Below are 17,762 nucleotides of genomic sequence, written 5' to 3'. Positions count from 1 at the left end.
TACGTGGGTGGAGGGTCTTAGCCAAGCTCCTCTCTGATTCTAAAAGCTGACCTTGAATTCTCTCCTATTCTTCACTGCGGAGGTGTACATGGATTCCTCAAACGCACATGTTAGATACAACAGATGTCAGTCAATAGACCAGAATGCATAAACTGCAAAAATTACTGCAACTAAATGCTACAAAAATTACAAGCCAAAACTACTAGATTTCCCCGTGTTTTCACAACCTACTGATTTGTTTATTGGTCTTCCAAAGCATTCACCCAATCTGGAGGACCATATTGTGAATATAAGTAGACCATTTGTTTACCCTTAAGGGGCATTATTTTGATAGGTTGCTGGGGGCTACTCATCAACAGTCATCAGTTACACAATATAATTTTTAAAAACCACTCTGAGTACTTGCAAGAGAAAGGTATTTAAAATGTGAAAGCAATTATGCATCTCACTGGGGCCTGACATAGGGGAAAAAAAAATATGTCGCAGATCTAGGGATGGGAGGGGAAATTATATCTTTAAGAGAAAACCACTCACGTATATGTTTTATTACTCTTATCATTACTAAAGATTTTTATGCTGCAAAAAATTTGTACACTACATTATCAGTATAATGAACATATCTAATTTTTTATAATTCTACACCTTTGAACGAAAATTTATCACTGATAAAGACATTGTTAAGGCTGTGCATTTTGTCTACACTGGAGAATCCTGCAAGCCATTTAACTATATAACATTTGTGATTTGCCTCATCCTGTCTCCTATTATCGAATTCTTTACAAGACTTTTCCATCACAAATAGCATTTAACACTAAGAAGTACTTCTTACTCCAGTGACTTAGAAACACATGCTTTCCATGGGCCACTACTCTGTAGCTGACAGCAGTCAAACAAGGTTTGAAATTCCATTTAGGAAGCAGCCCTCCTCAGCCCTCCCACTCCAGGCTGGGCCACTCCAGGCTGGGTTTCTTGTCACCCTTAGAGTGCTCACTTCCTCTCATTAGGGAGCAAGAGAAGACTCCTCAGCACTGGCGGGTCTGAGATGTTTTCCCTTGTCCTTCAGATCTAAATTTAGATGTCACCTGTACAGAGCTGCCCTTCCTCAGGGCCCAGTCAAATTAGGTCTCTGTAGGGAAAGAGCATCCACGGTAGAAAGGTTGCTCAAGAACATGTGGGCTGTGGCTCTGCCATGTCTCCTGATGAGGACCTGGCCTTGCTGATGCTGAATTGGTCCGATGCTTGCCAACGTTCCCTCAGAGAGAAGATCAGAGAAAAGAGAAGTAGAAAGGTGGTGTAAGCACCCTGCTTAACAGGACAGTTCTACTGTGGCAAAGTGTTCTCTTTTGTCTCAATTCTGGAAGGACTTTACTTGCATCGAGAGAGTCACCAACAGCCGCCCACTGCGCAGGAGAACCAGGGGACCAGAAAAACCAGACAGCGCTGCTTTGGCTCAGGGGAGCTCTTTGCTGCTGTTACGTTTTGTGTCCTCGGTTAAAAATAAATGGGGACGCTGTAGTGTGGCTTCTGCCTGCTAATCTGTGACACCTGAATGGCTGTGGTCTCCCTCACTCTTCCCACCCCCAGCATCTGGCATTTTCCTTCAAAGCACTAAACTCCCACTCTTCATACCTCCTTCTACGTACCTCACACATGTGTCATATTACACATTCATACACTGAGAACATATGAAGTTACATACCCGAACAGTCGCTCATTTTCTGTGCCTAGTCCTCTTACGCGAAGTCCTTGAATTCAGGGAATGTGAGCATTTTTCCCCCATTGTTCCTGATACACAGTAGTCAGACACACTGAAGTAATTTTCCAAGCAAATCAATATTGAGTTGATGACAAAGACTCTACAATGGCCCCGGGACACTGGGTGTTGTTTTCTCCTCATGCAAACAGTTGGCAACTCTCTGCATCATCCAGAAGAGTCAATGAGTTGGTCCTCTCTTGCCCCCCCCCAATTCAGTAGAAGCCGAGAACCTTTCAGTGGGTGGGAGCTAAAGAATGGGAGAAGGAGGTGGAGCAGAAAGGGGCTTCATTGGCTCTTCACTTCAGCAACATTCCTTATTGAATTAGTCCCTAAAAATTTCTAGGTGTTTCCAGGGTGTCCTTTCCTACTTTGGGTCTCAGAACACTTGTACATACACACCAACAGGGTGTTTCACAAAATTAGAAAAATTATGCGTTTTCAAGTAACTTGATAAGAAACCTCGTTTTGAAAGGTTATTTCTGGATACTCAATGGCACTTGCCCCCTGCCTAAGAAATAGCAGTTATAATTCAGACATTCATTCACAGCTTTTTATTAATTCACATCATTTCTACATCTTCATTATTTGTTCTTCAAAATAAAATGATTGTTTTACCATAATTCACACAATCAACTGGTATATATCAGTTCAGACCAAAAGAAGTTACTCAAATGAAAAGAGTATCATCCAAGATAGGTAGGGGCCATACGAGTCCCTCAGGCCTAGATCTGACCATAATTAACATAAAATGAGAGGCACCCACGCCTGTCTCCTTGCAGGCCTTCTTCCCTATAAAACACTTTATCACCAGAAACGTGAAGTTAGGCAGACGTGAAGGTAAGCAAACATTTGTAGGCCACATTCTAATTTAATTCTGACCAAGTTTTCTAGTCAATAAGTTATAGATGAAGCAGTTTATAATTTTTAACCAGGATTTAAAATATGTTAAAAGTTCCACAGATAGTATTTTCTTTATTAATAAAAGCCCAAGTGGCATCCCCCCACCCCACGTGACTTCTATTCTTTGCCGGTTCTTCCAATCATGACAGCCTTTCAAGTCAACCCAATATTTTCTGAGGTATATCTTTCACATCATAGTACACGTTTACCATTTCCATGCCAAGAAAGCTTTGATCCTGTTTATCATGTCTGCCTCACATCCCCTAACTTCCTTAAGTATAGACTTAGGATTGAACCTGTAGGTGCTCCCACTGTTTTCTGTTATTAAATACATTTTGATATATAAATTACTTCAGCCTTTTCAGTTGTTTTCTTGGTATAGATTTCTAGGAGAGAAGATAAGGCTCAAAGCATATGAACATTTTTCTGGCTCTTTCTGTGCTTGGATATTTAATTATTTTACAAAAAGGATGGGTTGATTTCCATTGCTATAGGAATCTCTAAGCAAATCACTTTTACAAAGACCTCACCACAGTTCACTTTAAGCTTTAATTTTTTTTATTATAACTAATATCAGTATCTCATTCTTAATTATCAGTGGGGTTGAACATCATTCTATAAGTTTATTGTCTAAGATTACATGAATTGTCTATTCACCTACGCACATCCTTAACCCATTCTTCTATTTCCTTTCATTCTCTAAAAGGTCTTCCTGAATGGCTGCTTGAGCCATGAAAACAAATCTCTTCACCTGACCTAAATGCAAAAGGCCACAGAAGCAAAATCAGCACAAACCTGCCATGTTACCTTAGAGAACAGGGCTATTACCAGAACCACATTAGCAGAAGAATAATCCCTTTAAGGAAATGTCTGCTCGACCTCCTCCGTCTTTAGACCTAAATGCATTACTGTGGATTTGTGGGCCACACTTCATTAGGAAGTTGTAAATTTTGCTTTTACATCACCGAATAACTTTTCAACAAACACAGGGATTGGTCATTAAGAATGAAGTAGGTTAAAAGTAATTAAGTGTCCAACTAAGGAGTAGGGAAAACCTACATAGCTCATTAACTGTGCGCAACCTGATTTATACATTGTTCAGCACTCACAGGCAAATAAAGGTTAAGGTAAGTCGGATCCTGCATCTTCTGAGGCTTTGGGTAGAGACACACCCCATGTTACTTGACATCACAGAGAAGGGCAACCCCACGGAGCACCCAGTGTTCAGGGACCTGGGCTGTTCTGAGGTCCACAGTGGCGATGTAGTTTAAGTCCGTTCGGACTGGCTTCTTGTAAATGGGGCAGGAATAAAACTGAGGATCTCTTAAAGCTACAAAAAAAAAAAAAAAAAAAGAGAGAGAAAGAAAGAAAGAAAGAAAAAGAAAAAAGAAAAAAAACACCTTGGTGAATTTCAAAATTAAGCAGCCCAAACAGCGTGCAGAGTCAAATTTGTGCATTCAAAAGATCATTGCAAAGTTTGGGTAGAATGAGAGACATTCTTCCTAAGGTCAGTCAGTCCCTAGGTGTGAAGCAGATGTAACTGCAGGTTTCTAGGGATTGTGACAAAACACCCAGATATCTTCAGGTTTATCCTGCTGGTCCTTTGTCCAACGTCCTTGGCAATAAGCCCTAACCACATGAAATGATCACGAACCTCCTGTCAATTCAACATGCCCCCTCCACCCTTCTTTCTTCTCTGTTTCCCCACCAAATCTTGTGCATGCACACCCTCTCCATTTTTATCTCATGGCTTGCCTTTGGCCCAAAGCACCTGTCACTTTTAATCAGATGTCCAGCACCAAGGCTCACTAGTATTTCACTATATTAAGATTATGATTTCAAAACCCTGCCTTCAACCCTCTGGTTCCACAGTCTAAACTACATTCACAATCACAGGGGCTGTGAGTTACCCATGGGTGCAGGGGAAGAGAAGTGGTCGGGAAGCACAGAGCCAAGGCACGGTTCAGCTCCCTGAGATGCAATCTACCTTTCTGGAGTAGATGAAAACACGGAGTTTCCAAAACTACATATGCAACGAAAGTCAACCTATGCATGTCCAACTTTCAAAGACCCTTTCTAATGCATTCATCCCTAACCAAAGTTTCACTTTCTCTCCAGCCTTGGAAACCCCACGATCAGGGACAGATCCAGGTCTTGTGGGTCCTTCTACTTATGCAATTAATTTTATTGGAAGAAGTTAAACACTTGAATATGATGATATTATACATTAAGTTTCAATATAAAGCAAATATTCTAAAGCAGTGATTCTTAACCAAGGATGATTTTACTCTTGGGGGACATTTGCAAATATCTGGAGACATTTTTGGTTTCCACAATTGTGAGACCAATACTGGCATCTAGTGGGTAGGGACCAGAGATGCTGCCAATATGCTATAATGCACAGGACAGCCCCCCCACCCCCCGAACAAAGGGTATCTGGGCCAAAAATATCAATGATATCAAGGTCAGGGAACCCTGTTCTAAAACAAACTTATAGATACTTTAGAGTGCTTTAAAACTATGTTTGCTTAATCCCATGAAATTAATCATTAGAACCAACCTAAATTAATTTAACACCTAATTTTTAAGTCTAGGTGTCATTTTTTTAAATTACCATGAGAATATCATTAGTAATAATTATTAGGCAAACATATCAAAAATTCTGATTAAGTAAGCGAATGGCAGTCAATTCATGGAGTATAGTTAATACTAACAACTGACTGATATAATTAAATCCTTTAATCCTGGGATCCGTAAATATTTAATAAGTGTTAACTATTGTTCTTCTTGATGCAAATTTGACTAACATTATAAATCTTAAAGGAACCCACTGTAGTCTCACATTTGGTGCAAATGTAATTAAATATGTATATAATAATAAATATATGTAATTGTAATAATTACACCTTGGGAAGGAGATGACTACTTGGATTTTAATCCCAAAAGGAAAGACTAATTTGGGGGGGGGGATAGCATTCTCTTCAATAAGCAAGTAAAAAACAATTTTCTGATATCTTCATCCAATTTTATTTATTTGTAATTGCTGCAAAACGGAAGGTGCCCATGCCGAACCGCAGCCCGCAGCGAACTCCCGCAGCAGGAGCAGACGCCACTGACAATATCATTTCATAGTCAAAGTGCTGACAGACGCTGAACAACCACATCAACAGATGATTCAAAACCATTAGCCCTAGTTAGACAAATAATTTTGAAGACAAAAATAAACAGGCTAGGTAGGGAAAGCAAATCAGCTAAAACATGTTTAGAGCCTTAGGGTCCCCGAAGGAGCAGAGACAAGAGGCTGTCTAACTCGGTGAGAGGCTATGGTTTAGGATCTAAAAGGTTTTAATAAAAACATCTTGAGGGAGTTTCATTTTCTAACTATGTCACTTCCCTCTCTAGCCTACATTTTTCATCCAAGTGCTGGTATATCATTATATCATATGTTCCTTCCAATATCCAAAACAACCAAGTTACAGAGAGATTCCCTATACAACCTTTAAATCATTCCTTTATTTAACTCCTCTCCGCAAATAACATTCAAGTGATTAAATAGTGCACGCTTATGTATTTCTTTTAATCCTTCAACAAACATGTGAGTTAACATATTAATATTAGCAATAATAACAAAATGATTTCTTGTATGCTAACTATGTGTTAGACACCTGTCAGTTTAATGCTCTTAACAGCTCTATGGGACGGGTACTAGTATTAAATCCATTTGCAGATGAGAAAACTGGAACATAACAAGATGAACTATTCGTCCAAGGTTACAAAGCTGTAGGTGTAAGAATCAAACCTGGCCATAATGGACAAAGAGCCTATACTATGCCCTTAATCTCAGCAATAGTCAGAATGTAATATGCGTGTGTGCCTCTAGGTCTTTGCAGGAGGATGTGAAAATGAACTGGAAATAACTGTTAGATGTCTGACTTCAACTTGCAGCATATTTGAGACTCCTCCAAAGCCACGTAACTCAACCAGAAGTACAACTCAAGGGGCGCCTGGGTGGCACAGCGGTTAAGCGTCTGNTTCCCCCTCCCTCTGGCTGTCTCTATCTCTGTCAAAAAAAAAAAAAAAAAAAAAAAAAAAAAAAAAAAAAGTACAACTCAAATATCCAGGCTCCTGGCTCACTGTCTTTTACCTGAGACCGTGTGCCCTTCCCCCCCACCCACCCCCGCCACCTGGCAGGGGAGGTGACCACCTTTAGCCCTTTAGCCTGCAGCATGCAGAGAAGGAGGCCATAGGGAGTGAGAGCTCTCATCCTTACAGGGCACAGTCTGTGTCTACTTCACCATGTACCTGAGAAAAATAAACTCATGACTTCAAAATGCAAAGAAGCTATCCTCATTTTTAATTTAGGCTTTATTTTGAAGCTTCAACCCAAACAACAGAGAGACTCCCTAAATGCATAGTCTTAAACAGAACACTAACCACAGAAATTCCCAGAGGTTTGCATTCATCCCACATTCTGATTAGTAGCTTTGGTAGCTGGAAATCATAGGCCAATTTCATATATGTTTACACCTTAATTTCCCCATCTGCAAAATAGGGATGATATATCTTACCGAGTTGTTGCAAAGATTAAATAAATTAATATATGTGAATGACCCTGACATGGCATAATTCTTGAAATGCAGTGGATGCCCAAAATGTGTTCGATTTCTCCTTTCTCTCTCTTCACGCACACACAGACACCTTTATCTTTTCACTTAAATAAATTTCCCAGATTCATGTTCCCCATGATTTTACAAACTGAAGGTGGCTTAAATTCCACGGGGCTTGTGAGTCAGGAGGCCTCCATCTCCTGGTCATGGCATAGGGCTGTTCCCACCCCAGCCCCACATCTGCACAGCCTTGGATCAGGGTGGGTCACAGGGTATTCTTAGAACCAATTGTTTCCTCATTAGCTACAGAGACCCTGAGATCTTTCTCACCCTATTGAGTGCCCACGGGTACATATAAGTCTTGCTTTGTTCCCCCAAAGTTTCCAATCACCATTTTCCCATCACATTGGCCATCACACTAAAGTTCACGAGGAAGCATGGCCCTGTCTCTGTAGTAATCTATAGGGAAATATATCTATCCTATGTCTGCCTCTTTGCAACTTCCTTTGAGAGCAGAGGACCTAGAGTTGATGAGGGAGGCTTTGCCCTTTTGGTGAATTTCATGGTGAATTTGGGTGACTTTCTTATGATGTCCTAAGCATTTGGGGACACATTACGTAATTTTTAAAGTTAAAATGAATATATAGACTTCTTTCTAAAAACAAACCAGTCTTATATGGAAAATTCAATGATGAATTATTTAAACTATTTTGTGTCAACATAAAAACAATTTACTATAAGAATTTTAACTTTAAAACACTGTACTTTGGGGAGTGTCCTTTGGTCATTAATGATGCTACACCCCTTTAGCTCAATTAGAGCCCTATTCAGTTAACAAAATTAAATGAAAATTAGATTTATAGTACGAAAAGAGCAATGGAGCAATGGAATTTTAGCTTTTCATCACTAAAAAACACTTCTCTGACAACAAAGCTATTTGGCAAAACAAGTTTCCAACTGCTACTGGAAAGAAAGAAAAGAAAAGAAAAAAGAAGAAAGGAAAGGAAAGGAAAGGAAAGGAAAGGAAAGAAAAGAAAAGAAAAGAAAAGAAAGAAAAGAAAAGAAAAGAAAAGAAAAGAAAAGAAAAGAAAAGAAAAGAAAAGAAAAGAAAGAGAAAGAAAGAAAGGAAAGAAAGAAAGAAAGAAAGAAAGAAAGAAAGAAAGGAAGGAAGGAAGAATGAAAGTTTTTCTTTTTTTTTTTCCAGTGCTTTGAAATTAGTCACTTTTTCCTTTGCTTATTTTATTTTCTCCCTGAACCTGCTGCTAATGAGCATTACCACCGACTAATTCCCAGCAGGGTAAGTACAGTTCTTCTATAAAAATGTGTTCTTAAATAATAAAGAACAGCCTGTATTATAAAATTATTATTTAATTAATACCATGCTGAGATGTTCAAAGTCATGTTGCAATGGATTTTTACAGTTTAGTCACAAGATATATAAAAGTAACACCTAACTGAATGTGAGGAAAATTTCTCTTTTACTTTTTAAGGGAAACTTTTTTGCAGTGTGTTGACTGGACCCAATGATACAATGAAGCGAAAGTCCTAAAATATTATTTGGTTAAAAGAACCCTCAATGATTATTTCTATAAAATAACCACTGCCCCAGGTCTTCACACCACCCTGAGAACCAATAAATCTGCTTGCTTGCCCAGGCTTAGCCAGACACATTTATCCTGTCAGATTCAGGTATGTGGACCACCTACCTGTTTCTTTTCTGATGCCCATATCTCTTCACAGACTCCTCTCCCTTCATGCACCATCTTTCTGTTCCTCACACATATCCACTGCTACCCATACACCTATGCACCTTCACCTTTGCTCCTGGATATTAGCAGAGCTGCCTTCTGTCACCTGGATCTCAGCTCAGTGTTCTCTCCTCAGCAATCCTCTCCCTGAATCCCTAAACTACCCACTCCCTAGCATAACATGTGTGTTTCCTTCATAGAAAAGAACTATCTGGAGCCAGTATGTTCATTTAGAGTCAGTTCTCATTATCATGGGACTTATATACACAAAATCTCTAGGAATACTGAATTAGCAACTATGGAACCATTGTTCCAAGGGTTTCGAAATACAGGGCCAGTTTCCTGCAACCCTCTAGTCCCAATATTTTCATCAACCCCTCAGTACATAACCTTATTGTAGGTGTGTTTTTATTTAAAGACACCTTTTTAATATATAGTGTTGATTCGTGAACATTGGACTGATAGCAGTTCAACTCATGCATCAGTGACACTTGTGTTAAATACATATTTTCTCCATAAGGCATGTCACAGCCTTCTTCTGCCTGCAAATGACCATGCCACACACATGGATTCTGGGGTTACAGACAAATTATTGAGTACAGGTGAATTCCTAAGTGCAGAATCCACGAGCGACAAGGATCAGCTGTATTTGTTGCCTTTTTGCTGCCCTTCCATCCTTGACACTGTGTTCCTTAAGAATGGGGATCCCACCTGGTCTTTTCTCACTGTTGCATCCCCAGCACCAGAGTAGAGCATGGCAGTTGGTCAACACAAGACAGATACTCACTGAATGACCGAGTGGCCTAATGCTATTTCCCTCTGCAAAGAAAAGTCTATCTCCAGCTCCTCTCACACTCATTCTTAGCGTCAAAGCACATCGCAAAAGCAATCTGCACTAACCTCGCAGGCATTGTTATGTATTCCTTCTCGGCTCCCTGGGCATCCTGAGTGTATCTCTATCTTAAATGTATCAAGTTCCATTTTAATTATTGATTTACTTGTCAGTCTCCCTAACTAGATGGAATCCCTTATGGGCTTGATCTGGTTCATCATTATCTTTGTGTCCTTTGCACCTAAGATAGTGGCTGGCATATATCAGGCATCCAGCAAATATTTGCTTAAAAAATAAATATTCATAGTTTGTAACTCTCTTCCCTTGACCTGTGTTCCCAAATGTGATATTTATCTAAGAGATGGGGATCCTAGAAACTGTCTTTCAAAGAGAAATGGTCTATTCCTTACCATTGAAAGAAAAATCTATTGTGTTTCTGTCACAATATCAGTATTTCCTTGGGATCCACTATCACAGCCACGTCCAGAGCGTATGGCTTCCAACAATCATTTTGCCATATATATGTATATATGTGTATGTACATCAAATCATCATGTGGTACACCTCAAGTATATGTGATTTTTATTAAAAAGATAAAATAATTTGTTTAAAAATGAGATGAACAGGGAAGTTCCACGTGTGCTGAAAGGTGGTTATTGCTGAGGGGTCATTAGCTGAGTGAAACGTAATAACAAAAGCGTCCAGAACACATCAGACCAGTGGTGATAACCCGTGTAGGTATTTTTAGACTTCTCACACAGAACTTTGTCAAATGGAAAAGCATGTGCGTCATAGACATGCTATTATGTTCAAGGGCTGAAATATGAATCCAGCTTTTTACTATTAGCTACTGGATTAAGCCAAATGGGCCCAAATTCCATCTGGTTTTTATAACGTGGCTTGAATCTCCAAACTGGTAGAGTCAGCATGTCCAGTGGGCCCTGTGCAGGGTTCCTAGAAAGCCTCCCCTCCACCATTTGTCCCATCTCATCCTATGCAACCCTCCAGGCCCTGTCCAGGCTCTGCTCCCGAGACCCAGCCCCTGACCACTTCTTCCCACTCCCACCTCCCCTCCTTTCCCACCATCTGTTAACTATTCCAAACACCTGCTTCTTATCTCAACAGTTAATGTTTCATGAGTATCCATATATATTTTACCCACTTTAGTAGATAGGCAAGAATGATTTAGAACCATGGCCTCCCCCTTAACAATCAAAACAGTGCCTAGCAGTCAATAGGCACTCATTAAACATGGGTGTGAATGTGAATGCTGATAAAATAGTAAAATCCTCATGACATAACAAAAGTAATGAGATCTTGTGTTTATAACATTATCCAATCTGATAACGCCAACCGTCCCTGAATGTGCAAGACAACTTACTGTTGTTTTCTGCATAAATCCTTATGACAGGCATCAACTCAAAGAGCACTTTTGGTTTGGATTCGATGAGCTTCATGTTCCTCTTGTCCCAACCAGCACCTTCAAGATACAAGCCATAGACGTAGACACCCTCGGTGGGAGGGGCAGAAATGTCATCCTTCATCCACTTGGTGACTTCGTTGCAAAGCACCATATTGTCCAAGGCCCAGCCTTTGTTGGCCCGAGTTATTTCCTACTCAGGACAAGACGAGCAGAGGACAAAGGGAGTGATTAGAGGTTTATTTTAACATAAAGAGTATAACAGTGATGAAAGTGTAACCCCCAATTACCGTAATTCAGAGGAAGTAGAATTGTACTTTAAGAGTTAAAAAGATTCTCTCACAAACAATAATGTCCTAGTTTAACCACTGCCCTAATTTAACCACTGTACTTTACAAAGAAATATCAAATCATATCAAATGTAAAGATAACAAATAAACGCTTTGAAATTCAAGCTAGCAGCCTAAGAACAAGTTGTTGGGTTTACTTTCAGGACAATGTAATTGCTGGTGCCAAAAAGGGACAGCCATTCTCTGTCTCGTTAATAGTCTTAAAACGATACTGACAGACGGAAACCTTGTAGAAGAAAATCATAACACAACAGGTGTAAGTCAGAACTATTACCTGGCGCATTGCAGTTAAAAATCCTTGGGGGTTAAAAAAGCCTGTCATCCAGAAGCAGCAGGGTCGGCCATTGAAAACCCAAGAGGTAAACTGGCAGTTTCTTTCTAGAAGTTCAGTAAACCAGAAGCCCAACGTACTAGAAACCCATGACGCCTGAAATACATACATTGAAATAATTAATTCATACAGGCTTAATTCTGCTGTGTAACTAGCTACGTGCACAGAAAAAAAAATTATGAAATACTAAATTCACTTTTAGAATTTAAAAGTCACTAAGACATGAATTTCCCTTGGGTTCTGACATTTAAGTTTTCAGATTATTCTTCCTCCTCCTGATACTAAGATACAACAGAATCAGCTAATCGTCACATGAAATCCAGATCAATCTAGCACTCAGGATGCTGTTCAAGTACAAATATGTTCACTGCCAATTCTGCTATAAAGCAATTAAAACAGCTAACTGAATTAAATTTAATAGGTCTCAACTATTTTTCCTTAGGTTACATTTTTTCCCCCTTAGGCTCCATTTTTAACAGCCACACCATAAAACAGGGTTTCTATTTACCTAAATGTGTTCATGGTCTCTTTAAAATACATGCTGTGGATGATAAATCATAGAAGCCTTTCTCCACTTCTCATTTTTAATGAGGCAAACAACAGTTATTTTCTGAAGTTCTTGTCCCTGAGAATGAACTTTTATTTCCACTGATGAAGGAGCAGAAATGGAAACACAGGTCCCTTGCCACCAACAAATTAATCGCATTCATTGCCTATAATATTCTGCCTGAATTCACACGTGGAACTTCTGTTATCACAATTGGCAGAGATATGTCATTAGTGTCAGCAGAAACTCTACTGGTAGGTATCTCCAAATCATATTTTCTATCATTTTACTGTAATTGGAATACTTTATGTATGAATAAAGGTAGTGATCAACCTGTGTAGATATACTGCTTGAATTTCAAATTCTTAAGAATTAATTTGCCTCTACACAATGAGATTCTAAAGACTGACAATAAGTTGAGTAGAATAAAAACCTGTAAAAAAAATCATAATTTTAAAATTAGGTAACTCATTCTATCCTATCTCTATAGATGTGTTAACTGAAAGAGATGTGTTTATACTGCACTTGATCTGAGGGCACAAAGAACCCTCAATGCGAGGGTCCCTCCTGGCAAGGATCCCTGTTCCAGAGCCTTCCAGGAGCTGACCAAGATGGGTGAGCTCATTTGGTGGGGAATGAACCTGAAATGGCTAGTGACTAGTGACCAGGCAGGTTCTCCCTCTGTCACTGGCAACAAGGAAAGTCAGTCCCCACAGAAAACTCTCTGGCCTTGGGAATGAATTCATTGAAGGTGAAGAGAGGATAGAGTTTGATCAAAGCTGATCTGGGTTTCTAAAGCCCCAGAGTCTCAGTGCTCAATGAGTCTCTTCCAGGAGGCTGTCAGTTCTAACCCTATTCCGTCTCGCCTTCCCATTTACCTGAGTAGCCTCCAAAATGCCAAGACTCCAGTCACCACATGACCCAATCCCATCTCCAGAGGCTGCTCTCCCTGTACATTCCCCCACCTGGCCCAGGCTTCTGGCCTCCCCAGTGCTCCTGCCATACCCCCAGATCTTCACCACCCCCCCCCAACACATGAACTGCTGGACAAAGATACTCTGGTACTCTTTTGACCTCTCCAAGTAGACAAGTATCTGTCAGAAGTGCACAAGGACCAGCGCGTGATCAGTAAGCATACTGTTAAATCATTATCTTGTTACCTGGAGATATACATACTCATGTATCTACAGACACAGCAATGAAAAATGTTTTTCTTTGGTGTGACTTTTGCTGTGTGTGTGTGTGTGTGTGTGTGTGTGTGTGTGTGTGGTGTAGGAACACATCCCTCTATAAAACTAACAGCATGGGTTTTGAAGTTCAAGAGCTTGTTTTTAAATTCTGATCCTTGGACTTCTGAGGTGTGTGATCTGGGAAAAGACTTAGTGTCTCCCAACTCAAGTTCCTCACCTGCAAAACGAAGGCCATAAAATGCAAACATTTTCATGAAATAATGCAGGTAAAGGCCTACTAGAGCGCCTGATGTGTGGAAGGTGCTAATCTCCTTCCCTCTCTAAAAGCTAAAACTACAGGCCTGCAAGGGGATTAGTCCCTAAACAAAAGAACCCTTTTAAGTAAATTATGCTCGCCTGCTTTCCACCTGCCCATCCCAACTCTTTACAACAATAACGTCATAAAGTAGAGTAGGAGTGGACTTAAACATACTTTCTTCCACCGAGCAGGGATTCTGGCATCAAACATGCTATTCAGCGCGTCTCCAAGATCTTCGCTCATGATGATGGTGCCATCAATAGCAAGTTTTAGCTCGGTCAGGGTGCTGCGGACCAGAGTGAGTAGCCTCTGCATTCTGTCTATCTCCTGCCTGAGGAAAATGTTCATCGGCTGGAACGGCCCCATCTTCTGTAGCCTCTCTTTCACCTGCCACGGAGACATTCAGCACATGTCAAAAAATGTGACAGCTACTAATATTTATGTAACCGGTACCCTGGGGCTGCTGAAAAGGCCCCCTGCTAATGGTAAGCTTTTAATTTTTTTTCACCGCCAGAAAACAAAGAAGAAATATAAAAGGACACAGCTGTTAGTGGATAAGCTGATGCTGCATCCCAAGTGGGAGAGGATAGGCAGCCATTCACTCACAGAAGAATATGAACGCATGACCATAATCACCCAGCCTTCCGAACAGCAACTGCGCTCATCGGGGAATGTTCACGTACCTGCAGGTCTAAGGCTGGCAAACACACACCCAGACATGCACAAACAGACATGTACACACACACAACACTGCTGGCTGCTGCAAAAGACCAGACTCCTGTTCTAAAAGCTTCCTGTTTTTTCCATCAAAGCATCCATCCATTCACCTGCCAACCCACCCACCCACCTACCCATCCATTTCCATCCTACAAGTATTTATTGAGCGTCTTCTATGGATCAGCTGTCCTGCTGGGCTGAGTTACTTTATCCTAAGGCAGCGCTGACAAAGGCAGCCAAAGGAAGGGGACTCTCCTAAACCCCATTACTTAACGACGTTTATTTATGTAACTGCTATTCTATTTTTAGATATTTTTATTGCTTCATAAATATTTCAACCACCGTGAGATATGAATGACCTCTTTCCTGATACTATAATGAGAGGTGCTTATGAAAGCTGATAGTGATATTGATTTTCTCCAAGCAAGTGATCAGTTTTCTCAAGGGGAAATTACTCCCTTGGTAATAGGTCCTTGAGTTCAGTCTACAGTACCAGCAATCAAAATGGTCTGCTTTGTGGAAAATAATAAGATGATAAAGACACAAAATGCTGCAGGTTTCTGTTTCTAAAACCAGGTTAAAAAAAATGGGCAACATATAAAGGAACAGGGGGTCCTATGAGAAAGTGTTACCCAGTTAGTCTGGGGCATCTGCTAAGACTACATGGAAAGTCAGTCAGTCACTCGTGCTTTTATCCAAGATTTTAAAATGTTTTCAGGGTAAATCATTCCACTAATGTTTGCTAAACTGTCTAAAAAATTAACTTTCCTAATCGTAAATTTGGCTTAGAAGCTACTTACATATTAAAAAGACAAATCAATTTTCGAAACACGTGAAGCTGCACTGTTAATGATATAAATACAAACTCTCTGAAATGAGGACAGCCTGAATTTTAAGATGTGCATTGAATTACAAAATATTTTTTAAGATAATCGGTGCTTTGCTCTAAAAATACATTACTTTCCTTTGAACGAATGGCAATGTGATGTACCTCAAAGGAAAGTTCTAGAAAAGCAATCGTAACCCATCGGTACACACTCAGAACCTAGTTATGAACATTCTTGTTAGGGTTCCTTATTGTTTATATTTCAAAATGCTCACATTTATAGATTTAAAAACTTCTTTTTCTGGTTCTTCAGGAAGTGAATTTTTGAGTGTTTTTTTTAATTTCTGAAAAATCATTTTTTTGCCTTCCTTCCTTACTCCTCGCTCCCCACAACCGAACAGACACATCCACGGCTGGCATCTTCTCAGAATGTCATCAACTCACTTCAAATGGGCTGTAGTCCGGGGGCAGCTTTTCCAGCATATCATCAGCCAGCCGGGCCACGACAGCCTCCCGGGTCTCATCCGCTCCACCAGAGCTGTCCTTGGGCTGGATGCTGAGGATGGTGTCCAGCACGTCCTTGGCCAGCTTGCTCTGGTAGGTAATGTCGGCATTGGGGTGCAGCCCGAACACCTCGGGGCTGTCGTAGGTAGGCAAGCTCTGAACAAGAAGTACCCCAGATTAGCCCAGATTGCTGACATAAGCACATGCTGAATTATACTGTCTTAGGAAACAAATGTTTTTATTAAGATAAATCATGTTAACATTGTGGGTCAACTATATTCATATTTTAAAATAAATAAATAACATGAAATAATCCCCACCACCACCAAAAAAGATAAGTATTTACATGATATGTCTTATTTGTGACAGACTGCAATCTCAATAATTTCTCCAGAAAAGAATCAAAAGTTGGCTTGAAATAAGATGAACACAGAGAAACATAATAACTTCATGGTTCCTTAATGTCTGTACCTCAAGCAAATTTAACCACAGAGATACTGTTTTGTTTTAGAAAATGTGAAACAGAAAGGGAGCTATGGATTAGTATTTTGTTTTCTGAAGGTCTAATTCAAACCAATCACTTAAATAAATGTGGTGTAACTAATGGTTTCTATGTTTTTAAGGTGCCGGAAAATGACAGTATTAGCCATCATGGCCCAAAGGCGGCCGCAGGTGGGAGCTGTACTCTCCCAGGAAGAAAGATGGAGACGAGGAAAAGAGGAATATCGAGAGCGACCACGTCCGGGAGAAAAGCAGACAGCAAGAGACGTTCAGAAGCAGCACAAGCAGGCGAAGAACACCGCTATTTGAAAGAAAAAAAAATGTACCTAAATTTGACATTTGTTTCTATGTGTGAATTGTATCCTAAACTCTATTATTATGTCAGATTTTTCCTGCAATCTCCTCCCCTTTTTTATTCCTTTTTACATAATGTCTTCTTATGAACAACCTCAAGTCCGTTGTGAAATGAGGTATATATAAATAAATGCATGTACCGGCATATCTAAATTCATATCTTCAGAGGCACTTTTGTATCCAGTGCTAATGATTTAAAGACATATATAGTACAGTTAAGACAAATATATTTGTTGATCTGAATTAATAAAAGTGTAGAGGTGGTGATATATGCTAAACTCATTACATTCACATATCACAGAACCTCTAAACGTACTGATAAATTTAGCCCTTTGGGGCCATTGGGCTTTAGTCTGTTCACTCAGATAAATCTCAGCTAGAGGCAAAAGGGATTTCTTTAAAAAAAAAAAAAAGATTTTATTTATGTATTTGTTTGAGAGATAGAGCAAGAGAGCGAGAGAGCACAAACAGTGGGAGTGGCAGAGGGAGAGGGAGAAGCAGACTCCCCGATGAGTAGGGAGCCCCAACGTGGGGCTCGATCCCAGGACCCCCGAGATCATGACCTGAGCCGAAGGCGGATACTTAACTGACTGAGCCATCCAGGTGCTCCAAAGGAGATTTCTAAATGATCTAATGAAGTCAAGGTAAAGTGACAGAAAATGTAGTTACCCTGAAACACAAATCAGATCTTTTCCCCCAAATTTCCTGTCAAAATTTTATTTCTTCTTAGAGCAGCACTTCTCAGCCAGGGGTGATTTTGCCCCCAGGGGACATTTGGCAAGTCTGGAGACGGTTTTGGTTGTCACAACAGGGTGAGGGTGAGGGGTGCTGCTGACATTTAGTGGGGAGAGGCCAGGGGTGCTTCTAACCACTCTACACAG

At 40.1% G+C, this 17,762-nt stretch overlaps 1 protein-coding gene across 1 annotated transcript in view; it reads right to left on the bottom strand.

Moving 5' to 3' along the window:
• Positions 1-2,324: 2,324 nt before the first annotated feature.
• DNAH5 (dynein axonemal heavy chain 5) overlaps positions 2,325-17,762 on the bottom strand; it is a 278,502-nt gene continuing 263,064 nt past the window's right edge. The window contains exons 75-79 of the mRNA XM_034657084.1: positions 15,967-16,182; positions 14,154-14,366; positions 11,888-12,040; positions 11,225-11,456; positions 2,325-3,986 (exon numbers count right to left, since the gene is read on the bottom strand). Of these exons, the coding sequence (XP_034512975.1) occupies positions 3,835-3,986; positions 11,225-11,456; positions 11,888-12,040; positions 14,154-14,366; positions 15,967-16,182 (966 nt within the window). The 3' untranslated portion in view covers positions 2,325-3,834. The remainder of the gene's footprint in view (positions 3,987-11,224; positions 11,457-11,887; positions 12,041-14,153; positions 14,367-15,966; positions 16,183-17,762) is intronic.

Source organism: Ailuropoda melanoleuca, chromosome 3, assembly GCF_002007445.2.
Source record: "Ailuropoda melanoleuca isolate Jingjing chromosome 3, ASM200744v2, whole genome shotgun sequence".
Classification (NCBI taxonomy): domain Eukaryota; kingdom Metazoa; phylum Chordata; class Mammalia; order Carnivora; family Ursidae; genus Ailuropoda; species Ailuropoda melanoleuca.
This window is presented reverse-complemented; position numbering and strand designations above follow the sequence as displayed.